Source organism: Filicampus tigris, chromosome 1, assembly GCF_054856515.1.
Source record: "Filicampus tigris isolate MCC_2025a chromosome 1, RoL_Ftig_1.0, whole genome shotgun sequence".
In the NCBI taxonomy this organism is placed as follows: Eukaryota; Metazoa; Chordata; class Actinopteri; order Syngnathiformes; family Syngnathidae; genus Filicampus; species Filicampus tigris.
Window position 1 is genome coordinate 2,825,507 of NC_141217.1, and position 17,576 is coordinate 2,843,082.

Genomic DNA, 17,576 nt, shown 5'->3' on the forward strand with positions numbered 1-17,576 from the left:
GATGTTAATCTATAAGAGTGATTGACAGCAGGCTGCATGCCACAGGGTTGGCAACGCTGTATTTGGCGCACCACAAGGGACAAGGCCAAACCTGAGTGAACTGTCCAGTAATGCACACCTGTCATTGTCACTACGGGTGGGCGAACAAGATGTCTTTGGAGAAATGGGTCCACCTCAGGACCTGGCCCGGTCAGTCGATGCAGAAGTCTCCATAGGAACGCCTCCAGGGAAGCAGCCCACCTCAGATCTTGTCCCCGGTCGGTCAGTGTAAACACAGGGTCCATACAGCAATGGCTTCAGATTCAGTCGTCTTTACTTTAGCCCCTTCTCCAAGCAGGAGAGGAGGGGGTATGAGAGAGGACAAGCAATAGTAAAACAGGCCTACATGTGGTCAACCCATACATATTTTTTCAAGGATATGTTCTATGCAAGCCAACTAGTTGAAACAAGGCATTCTGATAAATATTGCGTTCGTGGAACAAGAGTTAATCCACTTGTTTTTAGCCAGCTCTGGGGGCGGCCATTTTGTCACTTCTGTCGACTCAAAATGACATCCCAACTACTCAAGGCTCAGGTAACGACCAATCACGGCTGACCTGTTTTCTGAAGCTGTGCCGGGGCGTGCTGGAGCCTATCCCAGCTGTCTTCGGGCAGTAGACGGGGGACACCCTGAACTGGTTGCCAGCCAATCGCAGGGCACACAGAGACAAACATCCGCACTCACAATCACACCTAGGGGCAATTTAGAGTGTCCAATCACCTTACCATGCATGTTTTTGGAATGTAGGAGGAAACCGGAGTACCCGGAGAAAACCTACGCAGGCACGGGGAGAACATGCAAACTCCACACAGGGAGGCCGGAGCCGGGATCGAACCCACGACCTCTGAACTGTGAGGCCGACTGCATAGAACATATTCTTGAAAAAAATGTTTGGGTTAACTTCCGCTTTAAGTCAAGATTTAAGCATTTCTACTAAGGTAGCGGCTCTAATTTCCGCAGGTAGGGCATTCCAGAGCACTGTAGCCTGAGTAGATAAAACTGTAAAACCTGCGGACTTCTTTTTGGTTCTTATAGGTTCACCAAAGGGCCATCTTGTTGCAAACAAAGGTTTTGGGACGGAATGCATGGTACCACTAAATCAGCCGGACAGGAAGGTGCTAAGTCATGTAATATTTTATGAGTAAGTAACAAAACTTTAAAAATGGCCAGGGAGCCAATGCAAACTTGCCAGTATTGGGGTGATATGATTTAACTTTGTTGTCCTTGTCAGGAGTCTTGCCCTTTGTAGTATCTGGAGGCTTTTAATACTAAAATACTACTTTAATGGCCGAGGCACAGTTTCCGTTTCCACTCGGTAACGGAAGCCTATTTAAAAGGATAGTCGGACCGGCCCATAGGCCATTACTATTTGGACCGGCCGGACAAAATGGTGGATAAATGGACGGCGGAAGGGTACCCCGGATGTTGGCGGAAGGCGATAAACGGACCCCAAATTTTTAGGAAAATGCCCAGCTCTGCAAATAAAGTATGTAAATAGTAGACTAACAGCCTGTAAATAAATATCCACACTCTCTCCTTTTACCATTCACCCATTTCCTGTCTTTGTATTATATGGCTATAGCAGCCAGATCGCAGCATGTTTGTAGTTCAATTAACAACAAGTGACAAAACATTGATTCCCAGTAAGACCACCGGGGGTGGCAGTGAGGTGATTTCTATGTGTTAGAAATATAAATAATCGTGCTGCTGTGCAGAAACCTTATTATCGACATGAAGACTTCTGTGTATACATAAGGCAATCTGGCCTGACAAATCCCCCCAACATTGGTCAAAGTGACCACTGAAAAGACACAGTTGACTATCTACTGGATATGGGTCCATGTGACAACTGATGAATGGGATGTGACAGCTGTGATAGTGAAAGGGCATGACTGTGTTTGTGTGTGTGTGTGTGCGGAGAAGCACACATGGAATTGTGCCTGTTTTTTTTATGATAATGAAGTAGACAGACGCCCCAAGCTCGCAAGGCCACCTGAATCTCAGAAAACGTGTGTGTGGTGGATGAAAGAACAACCTGTTCAGGGGCGGAGCCAGAACGTGGCTAATGGGTGGGCCTGGAAAAATCAGGGTGGGCCTGAATATTTCTCTCACTGAGCAATCCTCCTGTCCCGACACATCGTATATTCAAATAAAATGCGAAATTGAATAATATGAAGTTCAGATCTTCCTTAGACAACCACAATTATGACATTTTTAACAGTCTGTCAATCTGGCTGGGCCTGGGAGTGCACAGGCCCTCCCATAGCCCCGCCCCTGAACCTGTTTGAATAAAATAAACCATAAAAATGGTGATGACAAAATGTCATTGTGACAAGTGTATTCAGGAACAAACTGCAGTACACTAGACCACAGTAATAGTTGTAAATGACTTAATCTGTGACAAATCCAGCAAGAAGCAGGTGTGTAACGCGGTTCAATTCAAAGCTCAGATAAAGAGTCTCTGTAGATTTTGGGCCAGGACATGTAATGCTTCACAATTCACAGATGGCAGGACGGGTAAACTCACACTGTTGATGGTGGTGTAGCAAAAAATAGGCATAGTGATAGGCAGACAGCAAGTGCAAAGGGAGAACTTGTGGTCGGCAACAAACGGCTATGAGGTGATTACAGGGAGAACGAGGAGGTGGGAGCGTCCATGAGCAATCCACAAAATATTGCTGGGAATGTCGAGGACAATTTGCAGCTGTGCTTTTAAAATGAAGAGAGATGCATTTTGCTCTGCAAAAACCAATTCATGTTGACAGGCGAGCACATACATTAGCCCTTGTGTGTTTAAAGTCCAAGCGAAGTCGGGTCGCGGAGGCAGCAGCTTCAGCAGGGAAACCCAGACTTCCCTCTCCCCAGCAACATCTTCCAGCTCTTCCAGAGGGATCCCAAGGCGTTCCCAGGCAAGTCTCTCCAGCGTGTTCTGGGTCGCTATTTTTTTTTTACCAAGTGCTGTAATTTATTAAATGAAGACATTAGTCTATGGGCAGGAAATACAAAAAATAACTTCAAGCAAGTCACACTCTCTTTCTATAAATCTTTTAATATTGTTCTGATCTGTGTGTATACAATAAGTTGGGACACAAACTGTACAATATTTGCATATTATGATTGTTAGAGAAACTGAAACTTACATGAAAGACAGTCAGCACTTGCCACATTTTGCTACCAACTTACTGTAACTGTACACGATTAACACTGGTGCGCTGCTGGACATCAGCTTGCTTTAATTACTGGTACTGTTAATCTTTACCTGAACCTGAAACAAAAATACATTGAAGGCAAAAAAAAAAAAAAGACATCCCACCCGGTGCAAATCAGTAGCAGAAATGGACTATATCAGAGGGAAAACTTGAGTGCTCAGGGGCCACATACAGTATAACTTTTAAAACGGCCAGATGAGATTTAAAAAAAAAAGTTAAAGAGTATTTAAAAGAATTCATTTTAGTTATAAAATAACTAATAATGATCATATTTTGAACTGATTCCTTATCCAACCGTTTTCCATATCGCTTATCCTCATGAGGGCTGGAGACGACACAAGCACAAGTATCCGGAGAAAACCTGGTTGATACTTACAACAAATCAATGGTTTAATTAGAGATGTAAGTTGAAAAGTACATAAACTAATAAATAATACTTTAATGAGGGGAAAAATCATCAAAATGAATGCAACAAATTTGATAAGACTCCTGATATTGTGAAAGTTCGGTAGGCTGGATTTAAAAAAATGGATTTAACCCACCCCTTGGCTATATGCTGCTTTATATTCATGACATATTTCCTACATCACCACATGCATTAGCCCATACCGCCCCATGTAATTGGACCTTTTTACAACACGTGCAACAAGTGGAAAGAGTCCAAGCAGTGAGAGGAGGTGGGATAAGCGCTCTGTCTACTGTAACCTCTTTACGGCCGACACAACGGTTAGAGTAAAGGATCATTGTATGCATGTAGTAAGGCTGTTGGATGAACAGAGTGAACCTGAAGGAGACATGCTACATCATGAGCACAGTTCTATCCGTCACATGCCCTTATGTCACTAAAACGTGCTCGCGCTGCTTACTAGCTACATCTGCCCCTGGCAGCGGCACACTTGAATTAAAAGATGTCCAGGCTAGTCATGATTGCTCCTTTTCTGTGCACAGAGCATGTAGTAGTTAGAGCTCATCATCGTAGCTTTGGTGCTAGGCAGGCTAACTATGCAGATTCTCACCTTAATTGGGATGTGTGATTAGCAACCCGGAAAACCCTGTTATATCTGCTTCTTTGGTCCGCGGCCCAGGGAATTATTCTTGAATACGTGTGAGAGCACTTCAAAAGCAGCATTCCCCAGTGGCTAACACTAACCCAACAAGCTGAAGATTGAGAATTCCGTGCTGAAGCGGACAGTGAGGAATATTCCTTCACAATAAAAAGGGAGTACTGCACGATGACCACAATGTATCCCACCGGGCATACTTCAATTCAACATGATACTTTTGTGTCAAGGGTTCCAATGATAAGGTCAGATCAAATGAAGACATGAAGTACACTCCATTAAGAAATTTCACAACTGAGAAAGAGACACTTTCTGGGCCTGTGTTGACAGCTCAGTTATACTGTCAAGAAGAACACACCAAATATGTGTGATCTCTGCAGTGGGGGACGGACAGCTTTAAATCCACTCGAACTCTCCTGGTGGGATAAAATGACGATAGACATGATTGTCAGGGCTTGTTTTCTGATCGTTTCCTAGCAACCATTATAGCGCGACATGAGTGCTACAATACACGGAAAAGATCCACATTTCATCTACAAAAGACAAGCACAACACTGGCCCCAAAACCCATCGAGGGACGGCCCTCACAGTGGAACATCACTTGGAAAATGTCGAGTGAGGCAAACTGGACCCGAGAAACGTGAACATTTGGTCAACAGTGGAACCTCTCAAGTGCAGGTCGACCTATGATTTAATCAAATTTAGAAACAATTGTGAAGGTAAGCCTTGTTACAGATGCAGCTCGTGTTTAATGTGCAAATAATGCAAGATACTTATGATTTTTATCATCTTAAACAGCGTTGGGGGTATTCCAAAAGTAACACATTACTGTAATATAGAATGTAATACAATGTATTTATATTTATACAGTAAGAAAATAGAATAAGTTACTTATTTTTGTAATATTGTGATGGTTACTGAGTCCTGTAACACGTTACAATTTAGGGAGGGACAAATTAATCATCAATAATAAAGGAGAAAGTGGGCCATTAGATCATTTATTTACAATATAAATTGTTAACTGAAAGGATCATCATTCATTTCTCACTTGCCTACAGAAGTCAGTATTGTACCTGAACGATTTCAATGAACGAAAGTTCATGAACTGGTTCATATTTTGGGCGAACGTGAACTGAACTTTGTGTATTTCTACCTGCTTAACGTTTTTGCGAATGCGCTCATTCTGGTGCCCGTGAATGGCTTTTGAACAGCAGGTTAATTTTTTCCCCTCCAGAGTGCTTGGTTTTGTTAGTCTTCCGGGAGATAACCCAGCTAAACACAGGACAAATGAGCCTTCCTAATGTAGGGGGATAAACACCATATTTGGCAAAAAAAGAGCCTCGCGCGGCTGCATGCATCATTAAAATGTAAAGCATGATGGCAGCTTGGGATGGAAAAAAACAGCCTGTGGCGGTTACCTCACTCGGAAGTCTGTCTTGGTTAGCAACAAATAGTAATTTAAGTTACTTGTGTGTTTGTCGCTGGTAGACATAGACAACGTTTTCCCTTTGGATTTCGCGGGGGTAATGGTTCGCAAGAAGTTGCACGTGTGTGTTTTACGGTAGCTTGAGGATGAAAGTTGACTTTATAGAGCGTCAGCTCATTTCCTACCCCCACCTTGTTCCTACCTTAGATTGTATTTGTGCTTGCACATTAAAGACTACAGTCCTTAATTCCTCATTTAAAAAAAAGAGCATTCAAGCAACATGTTTTCTAGCTAGCTAGCTAATCATCCATCCATCCATCCATCCATCCATCCATCCATCCATCCACCAGCTATGCAGGGGTGTCAAACTCCAGTCCTGGGGGGCCGCCCTCTTGCATGTCTTAGAGGTTTCCTCGTCCAACACACCTGATTCGGTTGGGATCAAGATCAGGCTCCTGCAGAACTTGCTGATGAGCTGATCATTTGAAACAGGTGTGTTGCAGCAGGAAGAGATGGAAAACAGGCAGGACAGCCGCCCTCGAGGACCGGAGTTCGACACCGCTGTGTAAGACCAATTATACTTAATCTATTATTACCATTTGTTTTACCAATAATCAAGTATACGTCAAAACATAACAAACAGTAAGAACATATCCTGGCAATATAAACGTATCTTTCCCATGTGTGTGAATTAATTTGAGGATGTTGATAATTTTATTTTTGTAGTACTGTCTGGGAATTTTGAAGTAACTTGCCCAACACTGGTCTAAAACAATTCCTTAACTGTAACATACCGTGACGAAAGAAATTGCCGTATACAGGAAGTCCTCGAAGTTACGACGTACTTGACCTATAACGTTTCGACTTTACGACGTCTCTGCCTCTTCCGCCATTTTGTCCCCAGCACCATCGTATTTCTGCTTAGCTATTGCATAGTGTCTGTGTTTGTGTATCTTTGCCTTTTTCACCCTCCCCTCCTTCTTCTCCATCCACCTCTCAGCAGTAATGGTAAGTCCAGAATCTTATGTTTTCATTTTAATGTATTGTACCGTCAAATTGTGACAGAAAAACACAAATGTCACCACGACAACCCAATTTGTTACAGTATTTTAATTTGGTTTTTATACCAAGTATTTTGATGTAAATTTCGACTTTAACTGTGAAATCCGACTTGCACCGGAATATGGGATACATCGCCGGTGAAAGAACGGACCTCTTTCCTAAATCAACTTTCTGTATAGTGTGTGGTGAACTCAAGTGACTCAGCACACCACACACATAACCATATGGCCAGTCATCCAATCGTGAGTCTCCTCCCCCAAACCAGATGTCTGGCGTAGTACCAGTACTGATATCTGAGAGGCAGCATGGTGGCATGTGGAATGCAGATTGATGAAAAAAAAAAAAAGAACGCAATACAAGAGATCAACAGAACTCTGTGCTGACCACACACATTAGGATTTGCGATTTCAAATATTGAACAGGTTTAACATTTCTAATTGGCGGCATTCCAAGCAGAAAGAGAAGGAAAACTCTTAACAGTTCCCACAACGCCAGGATAAACACCTTAGATAATCTTTTATAGACATCCTATAATCAGCCTTTGCTGACTTTTAATGGAAAAGGGTGAGCAGGCTCAAAATCGGCCCGGTATTAAGTCCATAATTTCAGGTGGACATTGTCTTCACTTTTTGTGCTCTTCTTCTCTTCAAACCTCATGTTGAGGCTGTTGCTGCTTTTCTAATGAGTGTTTGTGTAATGAGAGTGCAGTTATTCCTTTGAAGCTCTCTAAATTGCGATCTTGTGTTGATCAACTGCAGACCCAGTTTTCTTTCTTTTAAAACCTGGTGCACAAAAGCAAATAGTACAACCACAGGGGTGTTTGACTTTGGAGGTTCCACTGTATAAACCAAATGGATCAAACAATCTACAACAACTTCCCATTGAGACGACAGCAGAAATACACTAGACACATTGCAAGATGACACTTTTGTGATAAGAATACGAAGCTCGCAGTGATTTCGTTGTTGCAGGTGCTGAGCAGACGCCTCATTGGAGCGCAAACAATCAGAGCTGGGCAGTCCGTCCCTGGGCCGGAACGGTCGGACCCTCCGGCCCGGCCTGATGCCCATTTTTGGGGCGGGGGCTGACAAATTTAAAAAAAGGGCTGGACTAAGCATGGCCGGAAGTGGATTTTAGTCTGGCCCACTAATCGGCCCTCATGCGTGTGACGTGCTCGTGAGGCGGCCAAATTTCATCTCAGCCTACTCGGTGAAAGGCTTCTTTTTAGGCTTCTTTCGACACCCGCAACGGCGAGAGCGATAACTGCCGCATTGATTCACATGACCGACGCATTGTGCTGTTGGCGACAGGTCTCTAGTCATCTCGGTCCCTTTATGGTTGTAGCAGGCATGATATCCATTGTTGTCGCAGTCTTTCTGAAGCGATGCCCCCCGACTTGGAACGTAACTGTTTCAAAACAACTTGTGTCCACGAGTATAGTCAAGCTGACGCCGGCACATCAAGGTGGAATTCATGCACTTCTTCTGTCTCGTCTTCCCTACTTCCGGAAATACAGCGTAGCAAACCTGCTGTGTATAGTGGTTTGCTGGTTTGCTTTTATTTTGAAGGCCGGGAAGTGTGAAGGATTGGAAGTATGGAAAATAAGTAACTTGTTGACTGCGATTTCTGGCTGTCTATTGGACCCAAATAATCATACAATATGACAAATCCAACCCCGGGGCTCGCAATACAAGTAAGCACACGCAGTTGGGTAAGTACTACTGGCGCATTTGAAGCGTGTCCTGAGTGGGTTCGAATTGTAATTTAGCCAGCTAGTGATTTTTAAAAAGCCTCTGCTGTTAGCATCCCTCCCGCGGCGACGTCAATCACGGACGCTTTTTTTTGGGGGGTCGGGGGGGCCGAACGGGGCGGGGGCCGACAATGTTTTTGAATATGGCCGGAGGGTCGCGGCCGGAAGGGTACCCAGGTCAAGGGTGGAGAGTCACAGCCGGACCGGCAAAAAAGGGTCAAGTGCCCAGCTCTGCAAACAATTGAACAAGATGTCGCAGCGCGAGAAATGAGAGCGGGCATTGTCCGGTCAGGTATTTCTGCCACTGTGACGTAAAGCCTTGGGTGTCACAGCTTTGGCCCGTGGTACCTATGACCTGTTGATGAGGCGATGTAATTTCTCTGATAAGTCACATGGCCTTGGTTTTGTCTTTGTGGCTACCTTCACAGGGTGCTCGTTACAGTCAGTGATCTGTGAAAACTGGTGGGGCCACCCCTGCTCTAATGCTCTACCGCCATCCTGAGCTGCAACAGATAGCGCATCTCTTTCACTGGCACAAACAAGACAAGTAGGATCACAGTATTCTTACCATCTAAGGGATAGTTTATAAGCAACTACCAGTTGAATTCACTGGTGTCTGAACAAAAATCCTGGTTCGTGAACAAGGCTTCAAGTCCTGAACTGGTTGGAGCCATGTTCATGGTCACAGTGAGGAATCTATTTGGTTTGCTTTCATTGAGCAGAGGGTTACCCACACAAGTTGATCATGCGATATTCTGATTGAGGCTAAAACCCCTGCGCTATATTTATGGTCTAACCCTAGCGGGGCTATTTAAAGCCACCATGTCCAAAACTGTTATCACTACAACACCTGCATGTCACACACCCCGCGTCACAAAATTGACATATCGTGTGGCTTTAGCATGATTTACCCTGTTCCCTTTTCCCCTCCTACCTTTCAATTCAAGTTAATGGGAAGGCAGCAGGTTATGATACACAGTCAGAAATGGAAGTCATTTCTGCCCCTCAAGGCACCCTCAAGTACGTGGTCTACAAGACGTTTTGGGATGCCATGATGTTTTCTCTTATTTTGGGGTCCAAGCAGTAAAAGTCAAGCATCAAGTGTACAAGCCATTGTACACCATCATTGTACTCTAAGAACCACTACGCCCTTTTCCTCTGAGAGCGTAGCTTTGCGCATTTCCCTTCATCTACATTTCACGTATCCTCTGCTATTCCATGTAAACAATAATTTAGCCCATAGCTACGGCTTCATTGGCCTAGGGCTCCAAACATGTGAAATCTCCTCCTCTTCCTGTGCGCCAATGTCAGCAATTCCTTGCCAGAATTCTTGAATGGCTACATAGGGAAGAGGTGGTAGCATTCTTTAGGTGCTTGGCAGGGAGGTAGCAACTGAAATTGGTTCTGTATCTGCACAACCATGCAGCTTGGTGTTGATCAGAGTTTATCTGCCATCTACCAACAAAGAAATAACGAAACATGCTCGACTGTCAAACAAGAGCCGAACTGCTAGTCGGATACAGACCATTGTGTGCCAGATTGGATGCATCTTCAACACGCCATTATATTTCTTGGTCAGGATGCTTTCCATTGCGTGGAGCGTGTGTGTGTGCGTGTGTGCACGTGTGTTGAAGACAAGCATACCTGGCAACCGAGCAAGATCAGAGAAGGATAAGCAGGCCTTTTACAGACTGTCACAGAAAAACACCAGTAAAGATGACACATTTGTATCATTGTTTGTTTGTTTCATTTTAAGAATAGCCTTTCTGCCAAGGGGAGGTCACACTGCTGCCACTTCATTTTCTTCCTGTTTGGCCCTCGCCCGCCAACAACATCAGATCTATCATATGAGCAGTGAGGTGCCGGGTGCGCACTCACTTTTGACCAGTCTCAACTTGACTTTGAGTCTTTTTTGTCCCATTTGTTGCAGAATTGCTGGCTTTTCCTGGCCTCTGTTTGCTTGTGGATGGAAAGGGGAAGTGGTGGTGGGGAGGGGTGGGCTATGTCTCCTCCTTCTCGGGTTTGCTGACAGGCTTTCCGCCGTTCATGACCACTGGCTCGCTGGTTGTGCTTTTGGAAGGCGGACCCCCGGCGATCTTAGGTGCCGCCTCCCCTACATCATGCAGTGAAGGCTCTCGGTACATTGCAACTAGAGGGGGAGATGACGATGCGGAGAGGATGGTTGACATATGCGTGACATCAAGGGAGAAGTAAGAGTAAGGGGGAATGATGAAGGAAAGAGAAAAGGAAACATTTAAGTAGTATTGTTCATTAATATGTACTCCTACTAAAATCACATTCAGAAAAAAGCTTGTAAAACCATCTCTTAACAATCAGTCTCACTTAAAAATTGCTGAGAAAAGCCCCAAAGCCCCCCATTGTTGGTATGTATGTATCTGTATTCATGGGGTATATATTTTTTTCAATTACCCAGTCATTGGCCACTTTGAGGAACTGTTTGGCGCATTTATCGGCCAAGTCCCTGGTTTCTGTTTTCATGACGAGCATTGCAAAATGAGTTCCACTCCACATCAATAAAGTGTCCAGTCACACCCAAATAACCGTGATTGCGAGTTGAGGTCCAGTGATCTACGGTGATAGCAAATATGTCTGAATCCCCCACCAAAACATCAAGCTTGCTTTTCTTTTCACCGTCATACATCTTGCTTTTATATATATATATATATATATATATATATATATATATATATATATATATATATATATGCTTTGTTTGCTTTGATCGGACTGGGATCGTAACCACGACCTCTGAATTGTGAGGCATTTTTTTCCATCACACTTTTCTTTCCCCCTCGCAGTGCACAAGGGCATGTTTTGGGTCTTTATCCTGTTAGAGGACCCATGTCCGACGAAGCTTTCTGATTTTCAATTAAATGCCTTGAGGACATATATATATATATATATATATATATATATATATATATATATATATATATATATATATATATACGAAAGAGAGAGAGAGAGAGAGAGCGGGAGAGAGAGAGAGAGGAATAGATATACATACTTAGATTTATATTCAAGGGACCAAATGACAAGGGACCTAATGACATGTAACGATAAATCATGTGTGTATATCCAATGTACTGAATGTTAACAGATGCTTTGACAAGCTTATATATATATATATATATATATATATATATATATATATATATATATATATATATATATATATATATATTCTTTTTATATATGAAAGACATAATAATAACAATACAAATTATTATTATTATTATTATTATCATTAAGACACATTTGAGGCAAAACATGAAGTTGAGTGGGAGTTACCTTCTATAGGTTTAGGCAAGAAATGTGCAGCTGGTTTGGTCTTCTTGACTCTGTTGCCCTTCATGGCCTGCCCTTCCTTGTTGAGGCCAAGGAACCAGGCCCGTCCAGACTCCTTTTGCCTGTACAGCATGGAGCTGTAGATCACATAGTAGTTCTCGAACACAGACTCCTTAAATTTGCACTCCGGGGTGAACATTTCCTGAGGATACAGGCATGAAAAGACTTTCAACATAATATTAAGGAAGCACTGTGGTTTTTTACTCTCTGAGTAATCTCATGAACCCTTACAGAGGAGAAAGAAGACACGTCACATAATTCCAAAGAGGAATGAACAGGCGCTTCACAAAGAATGCCTCTCATAAACACGCTCATCTGTTGCTTGTTTTGATGAGCTATAGTATTTAATCAGCCATGGAGTCAATAAAGTGTCCAAGGTGACATGTTCACATTGATTCTTTTGTCTTGAACACAAAGAAGTAATCAAGCTGCCGCAAAGAGAACAAATTATTTAAAATTTGGTGTACCAATGTTCAAATGTTTATTCGAGGGTAAGGGTTTTACTTTACTCTGTATGTCCTTGTCTATACCTCAAGTGACAAATTCGCTAAGTTGACAAAAGCTTTGTTGTATGCATGCACTGAAAAAAAAAAAGATGTGCTGACTTTACTCCATTCTATTTCCTCACCTGCATCCAGTGCATTTTTAAAGTAGATGTGTAGTCTACTTACAAAATGTATCTGAATCCAAATGATTTGATTTTGTGCAACCACCCGACGAAATAAAATTGAGTGAATTCAACTAAAACCTTTTTCAGTTTAGCCTAGCTGCACTCACATCATGGTTACGAAAGATGTACTCATCCTTTGCCTCAGGCAGAGCCACTGCCCCCCAAAACCTATACTCTATTTTGACGCAAGAAATGTCTGAGACCATTTATTAAGAAATGCTTGAACAAATTCCTTTGATCAAATTTGAACTGTAATGGACTCCATCATGGCCCACCCCACACATCCACAAATTTTCGGCACATCATTTCTGTACTTAATCCTGCTCACATACAATTAAGAAATGGCAATGAGAACAACGTGCAGAGGGAAAATACTCTCGTCAACTTTTCCCATGAATGAACTGTGTGCAGATTAACATACATGTGAATGAAGCACCCCTCACATGTCCAAGGAGGCCCAAATATACCCCGTTGGGTATGTTTGTCTGGGCCTATTCTTATTGGCTGTTGGGGGCCTCTTGCCAGAGCCACAGACACATTGTCATTCAGCTCAGGTCTGCCGGTCCGAGTCTCATAGCAACATGAGGAAGAGAGGCGACAATGTAGCCGTGGCAACCAACCAGCGCTGAGAGGGAGGGGTCAGAATGTGTGTGTGTGGAGTGGTTGGTGGGCTGCAACCGTGAGACACGAAGAAAAGTACACGACGACCATTCAGTAATTTAACATATGATAATGCTCTTCCACACAGTTGTCACCGGGGCTGCAGTAAGCAGCCCACACACACTTGTGGCTCTAGGGGATGAATGGAGGGAGGTTCAGGAGCATTTGCTCAGCTATGAAAGACTAAATAATTGGTTGGTGACAAAACGAGGCAGGTGATGAAGATTGAATGCTCTATTTATGAGACTAGCATGCCGCCGCCAATCACGCGCGAGTGACTGCTCTGATTCCAAACAGTCGCAGGATCTTTGGGGGATTGAATAGGTTATAATAAATATTTAGTTTCGACCTTGGGCCAAGATTCATTATTCATTTGTCGAAGAAGACCATCTTTTGTGATACGCGCAGTGCCCGGCTCATGTTTGCGCCAGTCAGGGAGGCCATGCATCATTCAAAGCTGCTTTTAGAATAAAAGCTGTTTGACGCTCAAGCTGAAGCCAGGTGAGTCATTTTAGCACTGCTCGGCTGTGTGGATCTGTCATCGTTTCTAAATAGCAGAAGGGCAAAATAATGAATGAAAGAGCACAGAGCAGAGTGAAACTGGGACATGAAGAAAAAGAGGGAGAATAAATCACAAAGGCAGCACGACAACAACAACAGCCTCCCGGTTGGAAAATCAGCGGGAGATTCTCCCTCACTTTCTTCTTATATTGCATTTGCTATCTGGCATTTCTTTCCATCACTCTTTCCCCCCTCAGAGTTCACATGGGCATGTTTTGGGTCTCCCTGTTAGAGGACCCATGTCCGACGAAGCTTTCTGATTTTCAATGAAATGCCTTGATGACACTACATATATATGTATATATATACACACACATACAAAAGCTTTTTGTTTAATTTACTCAAATTTATTTTGTCAAGTCTCTACATGAAGTAAAATCATCTGGAGCCAGATACATTTTTAAGATAGATGATAAAATTCAGTCCTAAAAACAGAGCAGGCTAGAATGGCACTGAGTAATGTATACCTCTACCAAGGCCAAACAATCCCAATTAGGATTAGTTCACCTTCATAAATACTCACCTCCCTCATAGTGAGAGATGCATTAATCGCCGGTACCGGCCCTTGTCCCACCCATACAAAATGTTTTTAGTAGCTTGGTTTTGCACTTATGTTGACACCTACAGATAAAACAGATAAACAGCGATGAAAACGAGCCAGAACTGCTTTCTGGTTTGCAGCAAAGATAAGTGGCATCCAAAAGCAAACCGTTCAATGCAGCAAGCTGACGTGCGTGGCGACATCAACCCGAGCAGCCATTGAATGACAGAAAGGTCACAAGTTGTCCTATTCCTGAGAGATGTGACTATGAGGGCAGATAGGCTGAAGACAGGCCGGCTGGTTCACTGCCAATCTCAAGATTCACGCTAGTGACGTATGTTGTGAGATTTGTTTAATGTTTATTCTAGGCTACCATACGCTCAGACGTCATTGTGACGTAGCAGAAAGTATGTGACGAGCTAGAGAAATAGCGCAAACTTGTTATGTGCTGTCGCTGTCCTGAAGCTGAATAAAGATCGTGGTTAAAACCAACAACACGGCACTCCCTTCTCGTGACAACGTATATAGTTGGGGTCCTCAACCAGCAGGCTGCACAGTTGGCTTGAAAAAAACAGTTTTATGTTTTGAGTGGAACGGGGGAGACAAGACAAGAAAAACTTGGTGCTGCTTCCTCTTTTGTCACCTGGGCTAGGGCATGCCCCCATGAATGAGCGGGCTAAACCACTTCGAAAAATAATCGAATTGTGAACCCCATCCTAACCCCCCCCCCCCCAATACTGCAATTGCAAGTTAAAATGCGATTATTTTTTCTTCCCGTTTTTTAAAAAACACAAGCAAAAAATTAATCTGTATTACAATACAAAATAGCGTGTCACTGATAATGCAGTGGTACACGCGCCCGAGTTGTATGCGGGCACCGTGGGATCGATTCCCGCTCAGTGATGGTGTCTGTGTGTGTGCCCTGCTAATAGGGTTGCGTCAGGAAGGGCATCCGGCGTAAAATGCTTCGCCAAATCAATGATGCGAATCGAGCGTGCACTTGATTCGCTGTGGCAACCCCTGAGGTGAAAAGCCGAAAGGACAACAACAATGCAAAATAGCAGATTTATTGTACATAAATGTTTTGGCCTTATAGGTTTGTCTTACACTAATATGCAGGTGAACGAACCATGAATTGCGATGAAAGATTTCTTAATTTAGAGTTGTTAACAGGGTTGGGCAGTCCGTCCTGGGGCCGGAACGTCCGTCCCTCCATCCCAGACGGATGCTCATTTTTGGGGTGGAGAACGGGTGGGTGACAAATTTTTAAAAAAGGGGCGGACTAAGCAAGGGCGGAGTTGGATTTTAGTCCGGCCCACTAATTGGCCCTAATGCGTGTGACGTGTTCGCGACGCAGCCAAATTTCATCGCTGCCTACTCAGCGAAAGGCTTCGTCAAATGTCGCATTGCATCACGTGGCTGACGCATTGTGCTGTGAGACATGTTGGCGACAGGTCTGCAACACCTGCCGCGCACACTTCAGAAATTGTTGCTGGGTATACAACGCCGCGTACATCGTCATTGGGCCGTTATTTCACATGTTGCGATGGCGCACAGTTTCCCCTGGCTCGGTCCGGCAATTTATTTGTCGCCACGGAGGAGAGGATCCACCACGCAGCTCGTTGCTGCTGCGAAGAAAACTAGTTTAACATTGCCGTGGGTGTCACGTGTGTGTCTGTAAAGAAGCTAAACATGCACGTACCACCTTCGCCGCCACCTTCCAGATCATTTTCTCAATACAATTAAATGCATCGTCTAGTCATCTAAGTCCCTTTGTTGGAGCAGGCACGAGATCCATTGTTGTCGCTGTCTTTTTGACTGTTGCTCGACAGTAAAAACGCAGACTGGAATTGGCCACAATAGGCAAAGGAAATTCCGCCCTGCGGTGTCTTGTCAGTAGCCGTAGCGACGCCCTCCGACTTGAAATGAAACTGGAACACATTTTCAAAACAACGAGTGTGGGTTGTGCGCAAGTATAAAGGCAAAAGTGACGTGCTTGCGGATCTCGCGAGCATGCCAAGGTGGAGTTCATGCACTTCTTCTGGCGTCTACCCTACTTAAACAACCGACACTGCACAGGTGTTTCGTACAACCTCGCTCTAATTCACCTCTCTCTCTCTCTCTCTCTCTCTCTCTCTCTTTCTTCTCTGGAACTATGCCGAAGCAAACCAACCCCAAAAGGAACAAATACATAAGCAAGATAAAAATAAATATATACTCACTACACAATATTGCAGCATGTTAGAAAAATAATAAATACAAAATAATATATGCAATGTCCGCTGATAGTGTAGTGGTACACACGCCTGAGTTGTGTGCGGGCAGCGTGGGATCGATTCCCGCTCAGTGACAGTGTCTATGTGTGCCCTGCGACTGGCTGGCGACCAGTTCGGGGTGTGGTCTGCCTTCGCCCGTTGACGGCTGGGATAGGCTCCAGCAACTTCCCGCGACCCTATATAGGATAAGCGGTTTGGAAGATGACATGACATGACATATGCAATCCCAAAATTTATATACAAAAATGAAAATATCAATTGGCAACTAAATCATATGTTACACTTGCATTGGGAGCCCCGGCGGGAACGCTCTGATACAAAGAAGAAGGAACGCTGGCATTTGACCGCGGGAAATTTGAAACCTGAATGCCGCAGTCGCTTCATTTGTACACATCGGAGAGGGAGAACTTTGCTTGGTGGATGACAACGACTGGCAAAACAAATATAAAAAAGGCTTTGACATTGGAATCAAGTGGCCACCACTCCCCTCCGTGCAGACCGAACGCGTGCAGTGCACAGTGCTCGTTCCCGCCGGAGCTCCCAATGGAAGTAAGTACGCGCAGTTGGGTAACTACTAGTGGCGCGTTTGAAGCGTGTCCACAGCGGGTTCGAATAGTAAATTAGCCACCTAATGAGCTTTGAATACACCTCTATCGATAGCAGCATATCTCCACGGCGTGTAATGCACAGACGCTTTTTTTTTTTTTTTAGGTGGGTGGGGCCGGACCTAAGGACGGAACCACTTTAAAACGACGGGGTCGGGCGATCCTTTTTATGAATAAGGACGAAGAGACGAGGCCGGAAGGGTACCCATGTCGCGGACGGAGGCTGGACTGGCAAAAAAGGGTCAAGTGCCCAGCTCTGGTTGTTAATTTACTAAACCCTTTGACTTTCTTTCTTTTAAGTGTTCACAATGACAACTTCAAAAAATCAGATTACAACAATGTTGTA

General features: G+C 43.9%; 1 protein-coding gene across 3 annotated transcripts in view; it reads right to left on the minus strand.

Annotated features, from left to right (window-relative positions):
• Nucleotides 1-3,069: 3,069 nt before the first annotated feature.
• Nucleotides 3,070-17,576, minus strand: part of LOC147152486 (fibroblast growth factor 14-like) — a 65,183-nt gene continuing 50,676 nt past the window's right edge. For all 3 annotated transcript variants that reach the window (XM_086047296.1, XM_086047312.1, XM_086047304.1), the window contains 2 exons: nt 11,861-12,059; nt 3,070-10,697 (listed from right to left, as the gene is read on the minus strand). In XM_086047296.1, coding sequence (XP_085903422.1) covers nt 10,549-10,697; nt 11,861-12,059 — 348 coding nt within the window. In that variant the 3' untranslated portion in view covers nt 3,070-10,548. The remainder of the gene's footprint in view (nt 10,698-11,860; nt 12,060-17,576) is intronic.